Genomic DNA, 19,776 nt, shown 5'->3' on the forward strand with positions numbered 1-19,776 from the left:
ACACCCCACTGTCAACATTAGACAGATCAACAAGACAGAAAATTAACAAGGATATCCAGGAATTGAACTCAGCTCTACACCAAGCAGACCTAATAGACACCTACAGAACTCTCCACCCCAAATCAACAGAATATACATTCTTTTCAGCACCACACCACACCTATTCCAAAATTGACCACATAGTTGGAAGTAGAACACTCCTCAGCAAATGTAAAAGAACAGAAATTATAACAAACTGTCCCTCAGACCACAGTGCAATCAAACTAGAACTCAGGATTAAGAAACTCACTCAAAACCCTCAGCTACATGGAAACTGAACAGCCTGCTCCTGAATGACTACTGGGTACATAACGAAATGAAGGCAGAAATAAAGATGTTCTTTGAAACCAATGAGAACAAAGACACACCATACCGGAATCTCTGAGACACATTCAAAGCAGTGTGTAGAGGGAAATTTATAGCACTAAATGCCCACAAGAGAAAGCAGGAAAGATCTGAAATTGACACCCTAACATCACAATTAAAAGAACTAGAGAAGCAAGAGCAAACACATTCAAAAGCTGGCAGAAGGGAAGAAATAACTAAGATCAGAGCAGAACTGAAGAAAATAGAGACACAAAAAACCCTTCAAAAAATCAATGAATCCAGGAGCTGGTTTTTTGAAAAGATCAACAAAATTGATAGACCGCTAGCAAAACTAATAAAGAAGAAAAGAGAGAAGAATCAAATAGATGCAATAACGAATGACAAAGGGGATATCACCACCAATCCCACAGAAATACAAACTACCATCAGAGAATACTATAAACACCTCTACGCAAATAAACTAGAAAATCTAGAAGAAATAGATAAATTCCTCGACACATACAATCTCCCAAGACTAAACCAGGAAGAAGTTGAATCTCTGAATAGACCAATAACAGGCTCTGAAATTGGGCAATAATTAATAGCTTACCAACCAAAAAAAGTCCAGGACCAGATGGATTCACAGTCGAATTCTACCAGAGATACAAGGAGGAACTGGTACCATTCCTTCTGAAACTATTCCAATCAATAGAAAAAGAGGGAATCCTCCCTAACTCATTTTATGAGGCCAGCAGCATCCTGACACCAAAGCCTGGAAGAGACACAACAAAAAAAGAGAATTTTAGACCAATGTCCTTGATGAACATTGATGCAAAAATCCTCAATAAAATACTAGCAAACCGAATCCAGCAACACATCAAAAAGCTTATCCACCATGATCAAGTGGGCTTCATCCCTGGGATGCAAGGCTGGCTCAACATATGAAAATCAATAAACGTAATCCAGCATATAAACAGAACCAAAGACAAAAACCACATGATTTTCTCAATAAATGCAGAAAAGTCCTTTGACAAAATTCAACAACGCTTCACGCTAAAAGCTCTCAATAAATTAGGTATTGATGGGATGTTTCTCAAAATAATAAGAGCTATCTATGACAAACCCACAGCCAATATCATACTGAATGGGCAAAAACTGGAAGCATTCCCTTTGAAAACTGGCACAAGACAGGGATGCCCTCTCTCACCACTCCTATTCAACATAGTGTTGGAAGTTCTGGCCAGGGCAATCAGGCAGGAGAAGGAAATAAAGGGTATTCAATTAGGAAAAGAGGAAGTCAAATTGTCCCTGTTTGCAGATGACAGGATTGTATATCTAGAAAACCCCATCGTCTCAGCCCAAAATCTCCTTCAGCTGATAAGCAACTTCAGCAAAGTCTCAGGATACAAAATGAATGTGCAAAAATCACAAGAATTCTTATACACCAATAACAGACAAACAGAGAGCCAAATCATGAGTGAACTCCCATTCACAATTGCTTCAAAGAGAATAAAATACTTAGGAATCCAACTTACAAGGGACGTGAAGGACCTCTTCAAGGAGAACTACAAACCACTGCTCAATGAAATAAAAGAGGATACAAACAAATGGAAGAAGAGTCCATGCTCATGGATAAGAAGAATCAATATCGTGAAAATGGCCATGCTGCCCAAGGTAATTTATAGATTCAATGTCATCCCCATCAAGCTACCAATGACTTTCTTCACAGAATTGGAAAAAACTACTTTAAAGTTCATATGGAACCAAAAAAGAGCCCACATCGCCATGTCAATCCTAAGCCAAAAGAACAAAGCTGGAGGCATCATGCTACCTGACTTCAAACTATACTACAAGGCTACAGTAACCAAAACAGCATGGTACTGGTACCAAAACAGAGATATAGACCAATGGAACAGAACAGGGCCCTCAGAAATAATGCCGCATATCTACAACTATCTGATCTTTGACAAACCTGACAAAAACAAGCAATGGGGAAAGGATCCCTATTTAATAAATGGTGCTGGGAAAACTGGCTAGACATATGTAGAAAGCTGAAACTGGATCCCTTCCTTACACCTTATACAAAAATTAATTCAAGATGGATTAAAGACTTAAATGTTAGACCTAAAACCATAAAAACTTAGAATAAAACCTAGGCAATACCATTCAGGACATAGGCATGGGCAAGGACTTCATGTCTAAAACACCAAAAGCAATGGCAACAAAAGCCAAAATTGACAAATGGGATCTCATTAAACTAAAGAGCTTCTGCACAGCAAAAGAAACTTACCATCCGAGTGAACAGGCAACCTACAGAATGGGAGAAAATTTTTGCAATCTACTCATCTGACAAAGGGCTAATATCCAGAATCTACAATGAACTCAAACAAATTTACAGGAAAAAAACAAACAACCTCATCAAAAAGTGGGCCAAGGATATGAACAGACACTTCTCAAAAGAAGACATTTATGCAGCCAAAGAACACATGAAAAAATGCTCATCATCACTGGCCATCAGAGAAATGCAAATCAAAACCACAATGAGATACTATCTCACACCAGTTAGAATGGCGATCATTTAAAAGTCAGGAAACAACAGGTGCTGGAGAGGATGTGGAGAAATAGGAACACTTTTACACACTGTTGGTGGGACTGTAACCTAGTGCAACCACTGTGGAAATCGGTGTGGCGATTCCTCAGGTATCTAGAACTAGAAATACCACTTGACCCAACCATCCCATTACTGGGTATATACCCAAAGGATTAGAAATCATGCTGCTATAAAGACACATGCACACGTATGTTTATTGCAGCACTATTCACAATAGCAAAGACTTGGAACCAACCCAAATGTCCAACAACGATAGACTGGATTAAGCAAATGTGGCACATATACACCATGGAATACTATGCAGCCATAAAAAATGATGAGTTCATGTCCTTTGTAGGGACATGGATGAAGCTGGAAACCATCATTCTCAGCAAAGTATCACAAGGGCAAAAAACCAAACACCACATGTTCTCACTCATAGGTGGGAATTGAACAATGAGAACACATGGACACAGGAAGGGGAACATCACACACCAGGGACTGTTGTGGGGTAGGGGTAGGGTTGAGGGATAGCATTAGGAGATATACCTAATGCTAAATGACGAGTTAATGGGTGCAGCACACCCACATGGCACACGTATACTTATGTAACAAACCTGTACATTGTGCACATGTATCCTAAAAGTTAAAGTATAAAAAAAAAAAGTGGATCAAGAGCGTGAGGAGCAGAAAATACTGTCATGGGCACTTTTGGAAAATACAATCTGTACCCCACCTAAATATGTTTGGCTGTCCAGCTGGGCAAGGCAGTGTTTGGCTAATCCTAGGAGTTTTCCCTCCAATCTAGAGGATGGAAATGTCACTCATGCTTCTATGCTGATTTCAAAATAAGTGAGCCCAGAAAGGCTTTGTTAGTGAAAGGCCTGTTTGCTATTCTTCCATAATGTTTTTTAACAATATAACATTTTAAAAAATACTTCCGGATAAGAAACTGAGCTAGGGAACTTTCCTCTCCCAAGTTTGCTCCATCAAGTCCCATAAAGTAAGCCAGACGAGCTGGGGAGAAGAGAAGGTATACCCACTAGATCATTTTTCCAGCAGTTCTGAGAAAGTGTTTGAAGTAACTTGATGTACTTCTCAACCAGAGGATAGACTTGCGGTTAGCCACACAAAGCTGTCAGCTTCAAAGGGCAGTGTGTGAAGCCCACTAGGGAGTGGTTCTAGCAAACTAGGGAGAAACAGCTTTGGCAGAACCTGACATTCTTCAAACAGCCTTTTCTCTAAAATCCTTGTGCATGGAATACCTTGAGCTCCTTAGAGGAAAGCTTGATAATGATCTAATAAATAAATCAAAACATACCTTACCCTTCTCCCTACAACATTAATTTAATTTAAAACTAGCATGTCTAATAGGCAGCACTTTTAAAGTGCATTTCTGGAATTTGTGGTTTGGATCTCAGTCTCCTGAAAATAATTTATTTTCTATCTACTCCATATGTTTGGACCTCAGCTTGTTTTGACTAAAGGACATGATTTGTCAAGATGCTTTCTCTGCTAAAATTGACATGAGAAGGGTGGGTTTTTATCTAATGAAACTGCATGAGGCCCTTTTACCTCCTTTTATGTGTGCTTTTTAAGAAGTTCTTTTTTTGTTCTTTCATTTCTTATGTGGCCATGCTTAATTGGAAAAAAATTTTAAAACTATGAAAAAGACTCACAGAAAGCCCAGTGCTTACCTCTGGGTCCCTTATTTGAGTGGATATGAGTCCCCCATTGCCTTAAGTGGCAACAAAAAAGGACCACAAGGAGAACTAGAGCAACCGCTCAGGTAGGCTTTGAAAAGCTGCTGGTGGTGAGGGGGTAAGTTAAAAGTCTTTCCATTGGAAGTAAGATGCCAACAAATTGCAATAACTTAAAGAAAGGAAAATTTATTATGAGGCCCATGGAATGTCCTGGGGAACCCAAGGACAGCGATGAGAGAGGCCTCAGTAAGGATTGAGACTAAGAACTGGAAAGCCATCAGGAAACCAGGCAGTTCTGTGAGACCCATTCTGCCCTGCATGAGAACAGCGCCCTGCATTTTGTAGATGCTCAATAAATAGTATAAATGAATGGTTGAGTAGCTATTGCCACAGCTTTGACTGAACCTTATCTATCTTAGGTCAAGCCTGAATTCCCAGGGAAGGGCCTCTAGTTGGCCCACCCTGGGTCAGGGGGCCATTCCAGGACCAATCAACTGTGGCTGAAAGACAGGGTCACATTGTAACTGCATGGATGCTAGGAGCCTTTCCTATGACCATGTGGGCAGGGCAGATTGTTGGCTTGTGGATTGGACAGATACCTGCAGAGGAATATACAGCAGGGGTAAAGGATGCTTTGGAATGCCGAGCAAAAATGATGGGCTGTCAGTAAAGACTGATGTCAGGTCCTTGGATGGTGAGAGCTGAACATGCCTTGGAGGTCATCTAGTCCCATTCCACATTGTTCATATAAGAAAAACAAGACAGGGTGCAGTAGTGCTCCTGTAATTCCAGCTGCTGGGGAGGCTGAGGCAGGAGGATCGCTTGAGCCCAGGAGTTTGAAACTAGCTTGGGCAACATAGCAAGATGAAAGAAAGAGAGAGAGAGAGAGAAAGAAGGGAAAGAAAAGAAAGAAAGGGAGAGGAGAGGAGAGAAGAAAAAGCAAGATTCAGAGGGTTGAACTATTGGATTAGGTCCATTGGACTTAAGGGCATTTCTGACAAGAGGAAAATATCTCAGTGTTCACGTTTGTTGATTAAATGAGTACAAGTCCTGGAATTCCTCTTTGCAACACTATTTGAAACCATTGTTTATATTTTCTTTTTCTTAATCATACTCCATGCTATGAAATAGGGTTCAGTATTTGCATAACATTAGCTAAACATGATCCATAAGTTCAAGTGAGATAGATTTTGGTATGAACTGTAAAGCAAAAACACGAACTTGATTTTGGCAGTCTGTGTATTGCATCTGACAGTGTGCAGTGATTGAGAGGCTCTTTTGTATGCTAGTCATTGTTGCGGTTAAGGAAGATATAGAGACAAACCAGGTTCCCTACCTGCCAAAGCACAGCTATATCATGTAGCTTACAGTTTGTTAAGGAGATGGATAAGAAAATTGAGGATTGCAGAGAGGAGAGATAAGTGGTGTGGTGGATGGGATGTGAGGACACAGAGGAGTAGCTCAGTCAGGGAGTCAGAGAAAGCTTCCCAGGGGAGTTGGATTTTGCCAGACCAGCAGGAGTTAGGAACTCCAAAGTAATGAAATGCCATCATATATTGAGGTGAGTACAGACAATTCCAAATGGCTGGAGCTAAGGGTGACCTGCAGGGAGTAGAAGAATAGGAAGACAGAGATAAGCAGAAACTAGATCCCAGAGGGCTGGAGTTTTGACATTTGACCAGAAACACTGAAATGCCATTGGATGTTTGCTAGGAATATATAACCAGTTTACATTTTATGAAGTTCACCCTGGCAGCAGTGCACAAGACAGAAACAAGAGCAGACTGGCTTGGGGAGGGAAGGTGAGAAGATGAAAGTCTAAGGTCAAGTAGGGCCAAGGGGACAAGGGGGCAGGGATGAAGTCTGGTGGATTCCACAGGACGGGGATTGAGGGGATGCAGCTGTAAATGAGTGGAGGCTGTCTAGGGCCATTTGCTTAGTTTGGAGTGACTGGATGGACAGTGTTAACATTGTTTCTATGGAGAAGCAGAACTGGAAAAGAAGAAAACTTGCACTTTAGACTTGTTGAATTTAGGAGCCTGAGAGACAGCCTTACAGCTCAGCAGAGCTTGGGCCAGTGGTAGCAATCTGGGGACACTGGCATGTGTGAGGCATTGAACTATGGACAGGGCCAGGGCCACCAAGGGAGGATGTTTGGGAGAAGATCAGGGGCCAGAGGCCAGAGCAGTCAGGAACACAGCTTGTCATGGAGCAAGTTGAGCAAGAGGAGCCCTCCAAGGAGGGAGAGAAGCTAAGAGGGCTTAGAAAGTGGAGGGCAGGGGGGTAGTTTCAGGAAAAAGGAAGTCATCAACTGCAGCAAATGAGGCAGAGAGGTCAAGCTGAATAGCCGATGGGCTCTAGCAGCATGGAAACCTTTTGCAATGGGATTAAGTATAAGTAAAAGTAAGTCCCACAAGGCTCTGGTGATTGGCTGATATTTCTAAAGAACTAAAATACAGAGTTTTAAGAGATGAATGCTAATAAAAATGCTTTTCGTTTGAAGAATTTGTTGGGAAAAGGCGGTATGTGGAATGAAAGGTAGAACGGTTACTGCTCTGCAGTGAGATGGACTTTGATTTCAACCTCAACCCTACAGCTTACTAGTTCAGCCGCTTTGGACAAGTTATTTCACCTCGTTAAGCCTCTGTGTCTCTGTGTGAAATGGGGCTTCTGCCTGCTTCATAGATTCTAAGTCTTGCATAAAGTGATGCTTGTCACTTACCCTCCCCCACCTGATTTTCCTCCATAGCACTCACCACCTTCCTTACTTACCCACTGAGTTACTGATTTTATTGACTGTCACTCTCCCTCCACTAAAACATAAGCTCTGTGACAGCAGGGGTTCTTTTCTCTTTGGTTCACTGATGAATCTCTGTTGCTTAGAATGGTGTCTGGCCCCACAGTAGTTGGTCAATAAATATTTGTTGAATGGATGAATAAATGAATGAAACATGAGATGTGAAGTGTTCAGAGGGAGTGGCAGTGCTGTTACTAATTCTTGGTGGGAGAAAAGCCATTACCAAGGCCCAACTTCAGTGTCAACCTGGGTGCTTCCTAGGCTTAGTACCCCTTAAGGCCAAAGTTCCTATTGAACTGTCTTCCTTCTACAAGGCCCTGCCCATAGTTGGAGAATGACCTGCCCCTTGCCTGTTGTAGGGACAAATGAGTCACAAATAAAGAGAAACTGAGTGGAGGAGCACCATGTGGAGGAGGAATCAGGATCCCAAACTCTTAGAGGGCGCCTAGAAACTGGAAGCAGCAGCAGAAACCCTTCTTTTGACAACCCCAGTGATAGACGACAATCAACACATCAAAGAGCTCTCTCAGGGGCGCACACCTCAAAAGGGGTCTCAGCAACCTCTGCTGCAAAGGTTGGGATGGAATAGTGGAAAGAAACTGTCTTCTCTCACTAGAACTGATGTCTTAAAAGCACAGCCAGCAAAGATTTAGAAAATGAAAGAAAGAACAGTGACTCGGACTTGCTTTATTAATCTGTGCATTTGCAATTGCAGTAGTTATGCTTCAGTCTTTCATCTTCAAAGTGCCTTATACCATGAACTAACATGCAAACAGGACTCAGTCATGTATGGCTGATTATAAGGAATGTGTTATTCTGATGGAAAAGACTGAAAAGACTCTGCTTCCCAACAGTCTGTTGACTTGAACGGCTCCACAAGAAAAGTCTGGTATCAAAACAGGAATCTAAACAGAAACCAAAATAGCAAACACCAACATGCATTAATTGGACCCATTTATTTGTACCAAAACCAACATTCCCCCACTCCTTAGCCCCAGGGTATTGTTCTTTGTTGTTGCAGTTTGTTTCTTTGTTTCCCTTTTCATCTGTCAATACATCCTTCCAAGATTCTCCCAATGTACTTTGGATTCCAGACTCTCTTATAGAAAGCATATGTCTTTGGGAACATATTGCACCACGTTCAAGTTCTGGAGCCAATTTATTTCTGTCTCAGGATTAACTGAGAAACAACAATTGTTTGTAGGGCTGGAAGGAAGGTCTGGGTTACTTACTCAGCCAGAAGAACTATGCATAAAGCAAAGGGAGAGTTTCTAAGAAAAGAAGGGCCTTTCCTGTTAACCTGTGGATATGATTCATTCCTTCATATAACTATTTCATTCATGCAACATTTACTGAAAGCTTACCAGGTGCTAAGTCCTAAGCACAAACAGGCCAAAACCCACTGGTGTGGTCCACACTGTGTCTATAGGTTACAGGCTTTTCTTACTGATATGGAAAATCCCCAAGGTGTATGGTTGAGTAAGTATAAGGTAGAGTGTTAGAGTTCAAGATGATGATTACCTGTGGGGAGGTAGTGACAGGAGTAGGTTATGAGAGGGTCTCTTCAGGGTGCTCGTTTTCTGTTTCTTGGTCTGGGTACTGGTTACAGGTTTGTTTACTTTAAAATTAATAGAGCAGCACACTGGTGATATGCATACACTCAGTAAATTATCATATGTTTAACAGATATTCCAAAAAACAAATACCAGGTGTTCAGGTATGGCACAAGCCACTGTGAATGGTTCCAGCAAATAATGTGTGTGGAGGAGATGAAAATAGAGTCATAAACCAGAGCCACGTTGTAAAAGCCTTATATGCTGAAATACAGAGTTCGAACTTTATCCTAAGAGCTATGAGACTCTATGCAGATAATCTGAGTGTGTGATGGAGCTGAGAGGTGTTTTAAGAGTGTGGCCTCTGGCGTCTTGCTCCTGGATCCATTACTGTGCATGAACCTCAATCTCTGCATTTGCAAAATACACTAATAATTGTGTTTGCTTTCTAAGGATATTTTGAGAATTAAGTAAGATAATACACAAAAATAGTACAATGTTTGCTATTTTCAATAATAAATATTTGTATTTTAGAAAACATACTTGGCAGAAATGAGGAGAATGGATGGGATATGGCCAAACTGCGGATGGGGAGACAAACTTGAAGGCTATAGCAGCAATCTAATGTGGAAGTAATCAAGGGGTTGTTGATAACCTTAAGTAGGTAGAATGAATAGAACTTCATCTGGGAGATGAAAGAGACAGCAAAGTCTAAGATGTCTCTCATGTGCCTGGCTCAGGTGACTTTGAAGGTGGTGATGCTGTTAGAAATTCAAGAGAAGGAAAGGTTTTGGGGAAAAGATCATGGATCACATTTGAAACCTGTTGAGTTCAGAAATCCCAGGAGGTGTCGTCTGCAGGAGCTGGGGGGTGATGTCCACAGAAGCTCAATAGAGATGACTGAGCAAAAGACATAGGTTTGAGAGGTACATAAAAGATATTGAAGGCACATGAGAAGATGAGGTCCTTCAGGGATGTTGCGTTGAGTGCGAAGGGCAAGGAACCAAGGATGGAGCCATAAGTAACAACATTTAAATGGGCAGACCAAGAAAGGGAACCTATTAAGAAATCTGAGAAGAAATAATTAGAAGGGTAGAAGGAACTACCTAGAGAAAGTACTGTCATGGTACCTAAGAAGGGTGTCATCAGCTGTGACATGCCATAGAAATGTCAGGTTAGATGATGACAAAGGAGTGTCCATTGACTCCTACAATATGATAGCCATTGGTGACTCCAATGAGAGCAATTCCAGGGTACAGTAGGACAAAAGCAGCATTGCTATGGTGTCTGGTATGCAGATTGGAAGAAAGCAGTTGACAAATTGGTCGGGGGAAACAGAGGTGCAGAGCAGGATGCGGACTTGAGTCTTTTTCTAAAGATGAGAGTGTTTTGAAACTTTTTCCAGTATTCACCACCACCTATTTTGAGGTCATTAGATAGTCCCCCAGTCCTCTCTCTTCTCTCTGTCCTTCCTTTCCTCCTGCCTGCCTGCCTTTGCATTCTGAATTTCCTCTTCAGAAGCCAAGGAATAACTTACATAACTTGGAATACTTAATGCATCATCCTTTCAAGTGCTTTTAGAATAAGATGTTGAGACGTGGGTATAATCAGGCAAGGGAGCCAGAGAGTTCAGCTGAGAAAGGAGTTGGGGGATGGTAAGAGAAAGGGCTTCCTCTTGACCTGCTCCTCCCCCAGGCACTCCTCGGGACTGCCTGTGACCCACAGATGCGTTGTGTTGGGCAAGAACACTTACTACCTTCATTCCCTCTCTCTTTGCTGGAGGTGAAGCCTGTTGCCCACCTTCTGGCTTTGGTGGCCACGCAGGCAGCTGGCAGACTTTTTCCTGCAAGGGCTCCATGCATGCTCCATTCTGGCTGGGCCTCCCTGTCCCGCTCCACCCTTCTGGTGACTGATTTTCTCTGGAACTTGACTCACACTATTTCTCCTGCCCACTCCTCATCAAACCAACTGTGGCTTCCAGATTCAGCTCAAAACATACTGTCTTCAGGAATCCCTTCTTGTCCCCTCAGTGTCTCCATCACTGAGTCTAGTTATTGGTCGTTTTGCATTTCCTGAGTGGTTACTTTGAGTTATTCTCATTTTAGTATATAAGAATATTTTTGCCTCGTTGATGAAATCATAAGGAATCAGGAGGAATTCTCCACAGCATCTAGTGTAGGTTCCATGCAACATGGACCCTCAGCTCAGGCTAGCTTGAAGAAGTTAAGGGCTGTAAGTCTGTACTGTCCTGTAAGCACCTTGAGGGTGGGCCCTGTTCTCTTTCATCTTTGTATACCCTCTGCGTCCACCTACCTAAAGCTTTAACTATTTATTAATTCCACTAACATTTATTGAGCACCTATTATGTAGAAGAAATTGTACTAGGTAAGGTGGGAATAGCATAAACCAGGAGGATGAGGCTCTTGCCTCATGGAGTTTATGTTCCAGTAGAGAAGATGGCCAACAGGTAAACAAATAAATAAACAAACAAACAAATAGAGTAACCACAGGCTGCTGTAGATGCTTTGAAGGAAATATACAGAGCCATGCAACAAAGAAGGGGGCACATTTATGCTGAGACCTGAAGATTAACAAGGAAGAAAGAAGTTGTCCCTCAGCCTTCTCTTGTTTTTAGTAGCTCCTGCTCCTTTAACTTTTCTTTCAATGAAATCTTTATTGAAAGAGACATAATAAGGTACTGTGTTATACATTTTCCTGGTCAATGAGTTCACAGACCACTGGGACATCTGGTAGCTAAGAAGTCATCATCTCTCTAAGGGCTGTTTATCACACCTGCATAATGGAGGTAGTGATGCAGGATTTTTCTCACCCACTTTGCCAACCAGGGACCTCCACAGCCAGCAATGCCCCACTCCCAGGCCTTGCTAGGCCCTGGGCCTGCCACAGGAGATGCCCCACCTACTCGGCCCACTGGGCCATATCTGGCTTGTGCACTGGCTTAGCCTGTGGCTAGGCAGGCATGCCCCAGCTCACCCATGTTATAGCTCATACCCACATTTGGTGGTTCCTGAGTTCTTGTCCCATGCCCAAGAAGAAAGAGGTCACACTGACAATTGAAAAGTGAGGAGCGCGGAGAAGAATTTTATTGAACAACAGAACAGCTCTCAGCAGAGAGGGGATGCAAGGGTGGTCCCCCAACCGAAGTCAGGTGGTTTTTCTCTGTGTGTGACTGAGTCCAGGGCTTTTATGGGCTCAGAATGGGGAGTGCATGCTGATTGGTTTGCAAGTATGCAAAAAAAGGCTAAAACAAAGTCACCGCTCAAAGATGGACATGACAGTGTAAACAAACAATTAGGGAAGGGTAGGTATATGTAAAATAGGTGAAGGGTAGGGATCAATCAGAGGAAAAAACACCAAATGGGAAGACAAGTTCTCAATCCGGTCCATGGATTTACCCGGGACTTGTAGCTAGGTTTTAAACTGTCATCAGGTTTCACCAGGGACCCACCCCTGTCTGCCTAGGATTTGTCTGCCTCCTGCCACTATCAGTAGTAGTCCTGAGGTTTCTACAGAGAGACAATGAAGATGGTACCCAGCTGCATTGTGCCTGCATCACTGCCATCCATCTGATATTGCTGGTGTTTTGTTTTGCAGGTGAGCCGGCCTCATCCTAGTGACTACCCCCTCCTGATCCTCTTTGTGGTAGGTGGGGTCACAGTCTCTGAAGTGAAAATGATCAAAGATCTTGTGGCATCGTTGAAGCCAGGAACCCAGGTACTGAGTCCTCCATGATTTGAACAAGAGCTCAGAAGTAGGGGTGTGAAGGGTGGGTGAGGGCCCTCCACCTACGGGTCCCAGTGCCCCTCTCCTAGCCTGCCTGCCCATCACCCTCTTGGCTTTGTTCCCTCCCTCCTGCTACCGCCTGTTTCACAGTGTCTTCCTGCAGCCAGAACCAGCCCGACATGCCCTGGAGTTCCTTTGTTCTCAGTGGTGGAGGACTGGGTCATTTTGATAAAGTCTATCATGACAGGTTAAATGCTATGACACCAAGCAAATGAGCCTTAAATGGAAACTCTGTTCTTTGCAAAATAATCTGGGGCAGGGTGGAGTCCGGTGGGGTGAAGGGAGGGAGGAGAGCTCTTCTTTTCTAGCTCTGGGCTTCTGGGGCTAAGGTACTGTTATCCCTATTCTTGATTCCTTAGGGGCCTATATTCTCTGGTGTCCAATCAGTGTTGAATCACTCAGGAGTTTTCACTGCTTTCTAGGCTCCAGATATGGAGGGATAACTCCAGGAACCACCTCCCAACTGTGGCAATTAGAGGGCGGGGCCAGAGGAGTGTGGGAAGGATCACTGTCCAGACAATGACTAGTGTTGTAGCTTTCTTCTCTATACCTCCTGTCAGGCCCCATCCCATCCCCTAAACAAGAAAACTGGCTCTGTGGCCCAGTGGTGAAGAACATAGACCTTTCTATTTTATGGGCCCAAGTTCCAATCCTGCCTCTGCCTTTGACTAATCAGGTGATCTGGGAGGGAAAAGCCCTCAGTTTCCTCATTTAGGAAATGTGCCAGGGTGGCTGTGAATCTTAAATCAGAAGAGGCTTGAGAATATGCTTCTTAGCACTGTGCCTGGCTCAGAACGCTCAGTCAATGATGGCTGCAGTTATTCCCGGCCGTTTTTGAGCAGTCACCACACTGCTGTGCTGGAGGGTTTGAGGCTCACAGCATGATGCGGCAGGAGCCCAAGGAGAGAGGCTTCTGGAAGAGGAGAACCCCTGCTTCTGGAAGTTCTCCTGTGACTGGGGATGCACAGCCTGTTAAATCAGTAAGATGTAAAACCCTTGCCTTAGTGTGTTCCCCAAAACAGCCCCTGAGCCAGGGATGAGAGAGCAGGTAGTTTACTTGGCAGATGATCCCAAGAAGCAGAAGTGAAGAACTCAGAAAAAAAAAGACAGTGAAGAAGAAAAGCCACAAAACGACACACTGCCAAGCTGGGTATGCTCTGGGCGCGGTCCGCTGGGGGCCCCTGAGGAGCTGGTGTTACATGACTCAGAATTGTCATGCCAGAGGTCAGAGAGCCTGGGATGTCTTCCCTTCCACTCTCATCCTCCCAGGTTGAGACTTGACTCTGGGGGTGTTATCTTCCCAGTGCTCTGGGGTTACAGCTTTGTGCCACCTCCTACCTCCACCCACTACTGTACATATCCACACAGCCAGCTCCAGGAGCTGCATCCTTCCCTTTTGTGACATCCTACCTGTTGCTCCAGGCTCTTTCCACATCTCTACCCACATCCCCATCTATACTGGGCAATGCAGCTCTGGACTTCTCCCTGACTACTTCATATTTGCTGGCCTAGTCTCCTCAATCAAATACAAATTCCTTGAGGACAAAGGCTGGGGCTTTCCAGGCCGGAGCACATGGCAGTGGGTCAGTAACCCTTGTAGTTTGAGGGGTTTATTGACTCCAAGAGAACTGGCCTGGTAGGAACAGTCTGTATTGTTGGAGTGGCTGAGCTACCAGGTTAAGCCAAGAAGGTCTGGTCCCTGCTGGTCTCCAGACACCCAACGGAGGAATGGGACCTGGGTACCTAGAGAGCTACAGGAGACTCTTGAGCAGGGGAGTGGCCAGTTTTTGACTATGACCATTCTTCTGTTACTATCACCTGTTATGGCCATAGCTGGTGAGATTTCTGATAAATTTGTAAATTCTGTTTCATTTAACACCCTCCCTGCCAGCAGTGATAAGGTTCTGTTTAATGAATGATTGCCTTTTTGAGCAAGACCTCTTTTTTTTTTTTCATCAGAAACCACACTTCTTGCTGCCCCTAACACGGTGAACCAAATTCTTAGCTCTTCAGAACAGTGATGCATTGTAATAGCCTGACAGACATGTTAATCCCTACTCTAAAAGGATAAAATGCAGACGTTTTCAAAGTCCTGTGACCTGAGTTTGACAACAGAGCCCCAGAATCTACAGTGACTTTGCTGCAATCTGACCCTGTGCTCAGTCATCTGCAGAGAGAGCTTCTCAAAGAATTTTGAGCTTAAGGATCAGCCTTGACTGCTACTTGCCCTTTATGCAAAAAGCTCCCCTGAAGAGTTAGCAGGCCCTAGGAAGATTCCTCAGGCAGCAGGGGAAACAGAAAAGGCATTCTTTATCATGAAGTCCTTCATCTCCACATTTTTGAAAGGAGGTGAATTACCTGGATGTTTGCAGAGTGACACATGCTGTGGCGGGTCTCCCTTTCTTAGACCTTGACAGACACACAGCTGCCCTGGCCCTACAGCAAACTCTGCCGATCTGAGACATGACCAGCTTCCTGCTTTTTAGAGTGCAGTGGAAATCATGCCTTGCTGCCCTAGCAACACACGAAGTGGGATGCGTGCTAGTTCCATTGTCTGCTCAGACTCAGACTTCTGTTCGAGAACACATGTGACCTAATTGAAGGGGATAGGTTCTATGGAATCTATACCCAATAGACTGTCTAAGACCTTTGAGCAAGCAAGGGAGTAACCCTCACTTGATCATTGGTGTAAACAGCAATAATAGACATAGCTAGTGCTTCCATTCTGGCTTTACTATCCAGCCTTTACTTGACCATCTCCCAGGTTGAGGATTTGTCCCCTCCCACTGCAGCCTATTTGAGGCTTGGAGGGTGTATTAGTCAGGGTTCTCTAGAGGGACAAAACTAATAGGATAAATGTAGATATAAAGGGGAGTTTATTAAGGACTATTGACTGACGCGGTCACAAGGTGAGGTCTCACAATAGGCTGTCTGCAAGCTAAGGAGCAAGGAAGCCAGTCTGAGTCCAAAAGCTGAAGAACTTGCAGTTCAATGTTCAAGGGCAGGAAGCATCCAGCATATGAGAAAGATGTAGGCTGGGAGACTAAGCCAGTCTAGTCTTTCCACGTTCTTCTGCCTGCGTTTATTCTGGCTGTCCTGGCAGCTGATTAGATTATGCCCACCCAGATTGAGGGTGGGTCTGCGTTTCCCAGTCCACTGACTCAAATGTTAATCTCCTTTGGCAACACCTTCACAGACATACCCAGGAACAATACTTTGCATCCTTCAATCTAATCAAGTTGACACTCAATTAACCGTCATGGAGGGCTTCATTCTTGGTTCTAATATCTCCTCTAGATGAAGCCCAAATCTGCGTCTTTGGCACTGTCACTCACCAGTGCTGGTTCTAGCTCTTGCGCCACATAGAATTTAAAAGAAAATGAGATTCATCCCTCTTCCGCACGACAAGTCTGCAGACATATGAAGATAGCTCCCATGTCCTCCCCCAGGTCTTCTCTTCTCCAAACTGAATATCATCAGTTCCTGTAGCCACCCCACTCTTACCCTGTGAAATGGACCTGAATCCCCTGACGATGTTGCAGCTCTCCTCAACCCCAATTTGTCTCCCTGTCTCACACTTGATTGGAACCAAAAGCCAAACCTTGGTGTGGACTGATCAGCTCAGAGAAAATTAGGGTCACCTCCTCCTCCTCTCTACCATGGCCTACAAAGCTCACATGATCTCACCCCTGCCTACGTCTGGGGCTTCTTTTCCTACCACTCTTCTCCTTGCATATGCCCCTCCAGCCTCAGGACTTTGCATTTCTCAACTATTGTATTCTCAGCACCACAAACAGAGTCTGCCACTTAGTGGATATTCATGAATGTTAATTGAATGTCCAATACTGAACATTAGAGACTCTACGTGTGCCATTCCAACATAACAGAAAAGCAGCTTTTCTGGAAAAGACCACAAAAACCACACCAACCTATTGACTGACACATTATAGACAATTAAAACCACTTTGTCTTTTGTATCTATTGCTATTATTCCAAATCTTCCCTGTTCTACTGCTGTGTGGGTGCTCTTTGGAACCACGTACAGGAACTTGCAATCATTCCTATTAAGCTGGATTAACTAATGATTCAGCAGGCATTTATTGACTATCTAAAAAGCAAAAACATGATCTGCTCTGTGCCAGGCATTGTCTTTTATGCTAAGGACAGAACAGTGACCAAGCTAGACACATTCCTACTTTTATGGAACTTCCATTCTACTGGGTAGTAACTGACAATAAACATGGAAGCACCACCTCATGACAAGTGGACAACAGACATAGATGGGTGCTAGTGTAGAAAAACCAGGAGGAAGAGCTTCCTTTAGATAGCACAGACTCCCATGGAGAAGGCTTTGGAGCTGAGATTTAAAAAGCATTCGGGGATCAGCTGTTCAAAGGAAATGAATAGAATCCATTCACAGCACCTCCAGAAACGAACTGTCTTTCACAAAAAGTGGCGAGAATAGCATGAAACATAGGAAACCAGAAACCACATGCCCACCTGCTAGCCTCTGAAGACTGCTCTGCTCTAAAAGGGGCATGTTTTCTCCACTCTCCTGCCTGTGGCTGTTGGGAGATGTGCTGATGAGAGAAAATGGGTGCATTGGAGAAGGTCCTTTTTCCTGTCTACAGAAAAGGGACCAAGAGGGCAACCTCCCCCATCCCAAACTGCCACAAACACCAAGTGGGAGATTCCAGGTTTCTCCTGCTCTGATCCGCATGTGCCCAACACCAGCCTCTCTCCTCACTCACTTGATGCCTGCTGTGGGACTCCATGGCCAGACAGCTCTGGCTGGCTGAACTTTGCAGCTGGATGGTAGCTGAGAGGCTAGCAGAAGCCTGTGATTGTAAGAAGAAAATAACAGGGAGGGAATCTCTGAGGAAATACAGGGAACAGCCAGCTCAGGAAAAAGGGGAAGGCCAGTGGGAAAGTTGACCCCCGTCCACTGCTTTTCATAGCAAGGCACGTGCTTGCCGCACCCACACTTTCCTGTAGTTCTGCATTTACAGAGTTCAATACTTTTTTTTCTTTTTTTCTTTTTCTTTTTCTTTTTTTGAGACAGGGTCTCACTCTGTCACCCAGGCCGGAGGGCAGTGGCATGATCTCAGCTCATAGCAACCTCCACCTCCCGCGTTCAAGTGATTCTCCTTCCTCAGCCTCCCGAGTAGCTGGGATTACAGGCGCCCACCACCACTCCTGGTTAATTTTTTGTATTTTTAGTAGAGACAGGGTTTTACAGTGTTGGCCAGGCTGGTCTTGAACTCCTACCTCAAGTGATCCACCCGCCTTGCCCTCCCAAAGTGCTGGGATTACAGGAGTGAGCCACCATGCCCAACCCAGAGTTGAATATTTAGTGAAGACACAATAATTTAAAAAAAAAAAAAATAGTTTTGCACACAACTTAAGAGGTTCAAGGATCCCTCATCCTGGCTCCAAAACCTGCCTCCAGGTTATTCTAAAATTGATGGGAAGCCCCAGGGAGACAACAGCGAAAAGATCTGAATCACACTTCAGGTCTTCTGAGAGCCTTATAAGCACAGCACAGTGGCTCTGAGGCAGCGGTAGTCAGGTCAGATGTTTCCAGGTTTTTCAGTAAGGCTAATCCACTGTGCCACTGGCTTAATGATACAAACCTTCTGGGTTTAACACAGGTGTGTGAGTGTGTATGTGTGCGTGTGCCTATACAGCGTGAATACAATATATGCTCCAAAAGCTGCCTATCGAATGAATATGCATGTTGGTGCCTGTGCATATGTGGGTCACTTTGGGGAAGAATCTGCCAAATGTAAAAGAAAAGGGGAGAGAAAAATGTACCCCTTGCTCCTTTTGATACTGAGTGTTAGAAATCAGGGGGATATGGAATGTAAATCCTGGACTTCCCTGCTTCCTCTGTGTTCAGCAGAAATAGAACAGGAAGATGCTGGCACCTACAAATTACAGCCATGGTCTGGAGCAACGGAAAGCCCAGAGGGCTGGGTCACTCCTAAGGGCTGGGCTGCCCATGTGGAGTTCAGGGCAGGCCTGAGAACAAAGACCGAACATCCCCCTTCCAGCTGGAGTAGATATCAAGTGTGGGCTGAAGGCTGCTGGAGGGACTTGGTTCCCTGGCTGATGTCCTCCACCCCATCTCACAGTCAGTCGATATATTTTTTTGATGTCAAGTTATCTGCTTTGACACAGAGGCTTGCTGTTGATGAATGAGCTGCATCTTCAAACATTCCTTGATAGAACTGCCTGCAGTTGGCAACACATGTGACACCTAAGTCATAACTGCCCTGCAGTTGCAGTGTCGTTCAGGCTCTTCAAAAACAATTTTTTTGTTTTCATTAAAAACCCCATTTCTCATATTTAAGTGTGAAATTTATTTTTAATCAGCAAAGATTCTCTCCCCACTGGCTGTTTTTGTGGAAGGTATTCTGGTGGGTAGATGGTGCAGGGCAGGTATGGTGGCTGGGCCAAGCTCTGAGCACTGCGGGGTGCTCTTGAGTGTCCTGGATGCCTCTGGCTTGAGAAGGAGGCTGACCACTGCCACCAGCCCTCTTGGCTATTAGCAGGTGAAAGTGGGGTGGCTAGGAGTTGATGGGTCGGGGTAAAGTCAGCTGACTCTTTATCCCTGAATGACACTCAGGCCTGTGTTGAGAAGGAAGAACAAAAACAATGCCCAAAAAGGAGCAAGAGGAAAGAGAGGGAGGGGAAGGAGAAGGAGGGGAAGGAGAAGGAGGAGAAGAAGAGATGGCAGGGACCCTGAAAAGGGGAAAGGGAGAGGAAGCAGGGAAGACCAGGTTTAGGTTCTATGTACCTCTGATTTCTAATACTGAGAATCAAAAGAAGCATTTTAGAAAATGCAGAGAAAAGTAGACATATGATGGGCAAGCATTGAGCATCACCCATGGGAATTTTCTTCAGTACCCTTGGTTGCCTGAGAAAAGACCAGTTCTCTGAAAGGAATTCTCTAGTGCTTAATTTGTCCACTATCACATGTTT

At 44.3% G+C, this 19,776-nt stretch overlaps 1 protein-coding gene across 2 annotated transcripts in view; it reads left to right on the top strand.

The window, feature by feature from the left end:
- Positions 1-19,776, top strand: part of SCFD2 (sec1 family domain containing 2) — a 514,139-nt gene that overhangs the window by 489,319 nt on the left and 5,044 nt on the right. For both annotated transcript variants that reach the window (XM_055111552.2, XM_003806459.5), the window contains one exon: positions 12,604-12,723. In XM_055111552.2, coding sequence (XP_054967527.1) covers positions 12,604-12,723 — 120 coding nt within the window. The remainder of the gene's footprint in view (positions 1-12,603; positions 12,724-19,776) is intronic.

The sequence above is a fragment of the Pan paniscus genome, chromosome 3 (genome assembly GCF_029289425.2).
Source record: "Pan paniscus chromosome 3, NHGRI_mPanPan1-v2.0_pri, whole genome shotgun sequence".
Taxonomy (NCBI): domain Eukaryota; kingdom Metazoa; phylum Chordata; class Mammalia; order Primates; family Hominidae; genus Pan; species Pan paniscus.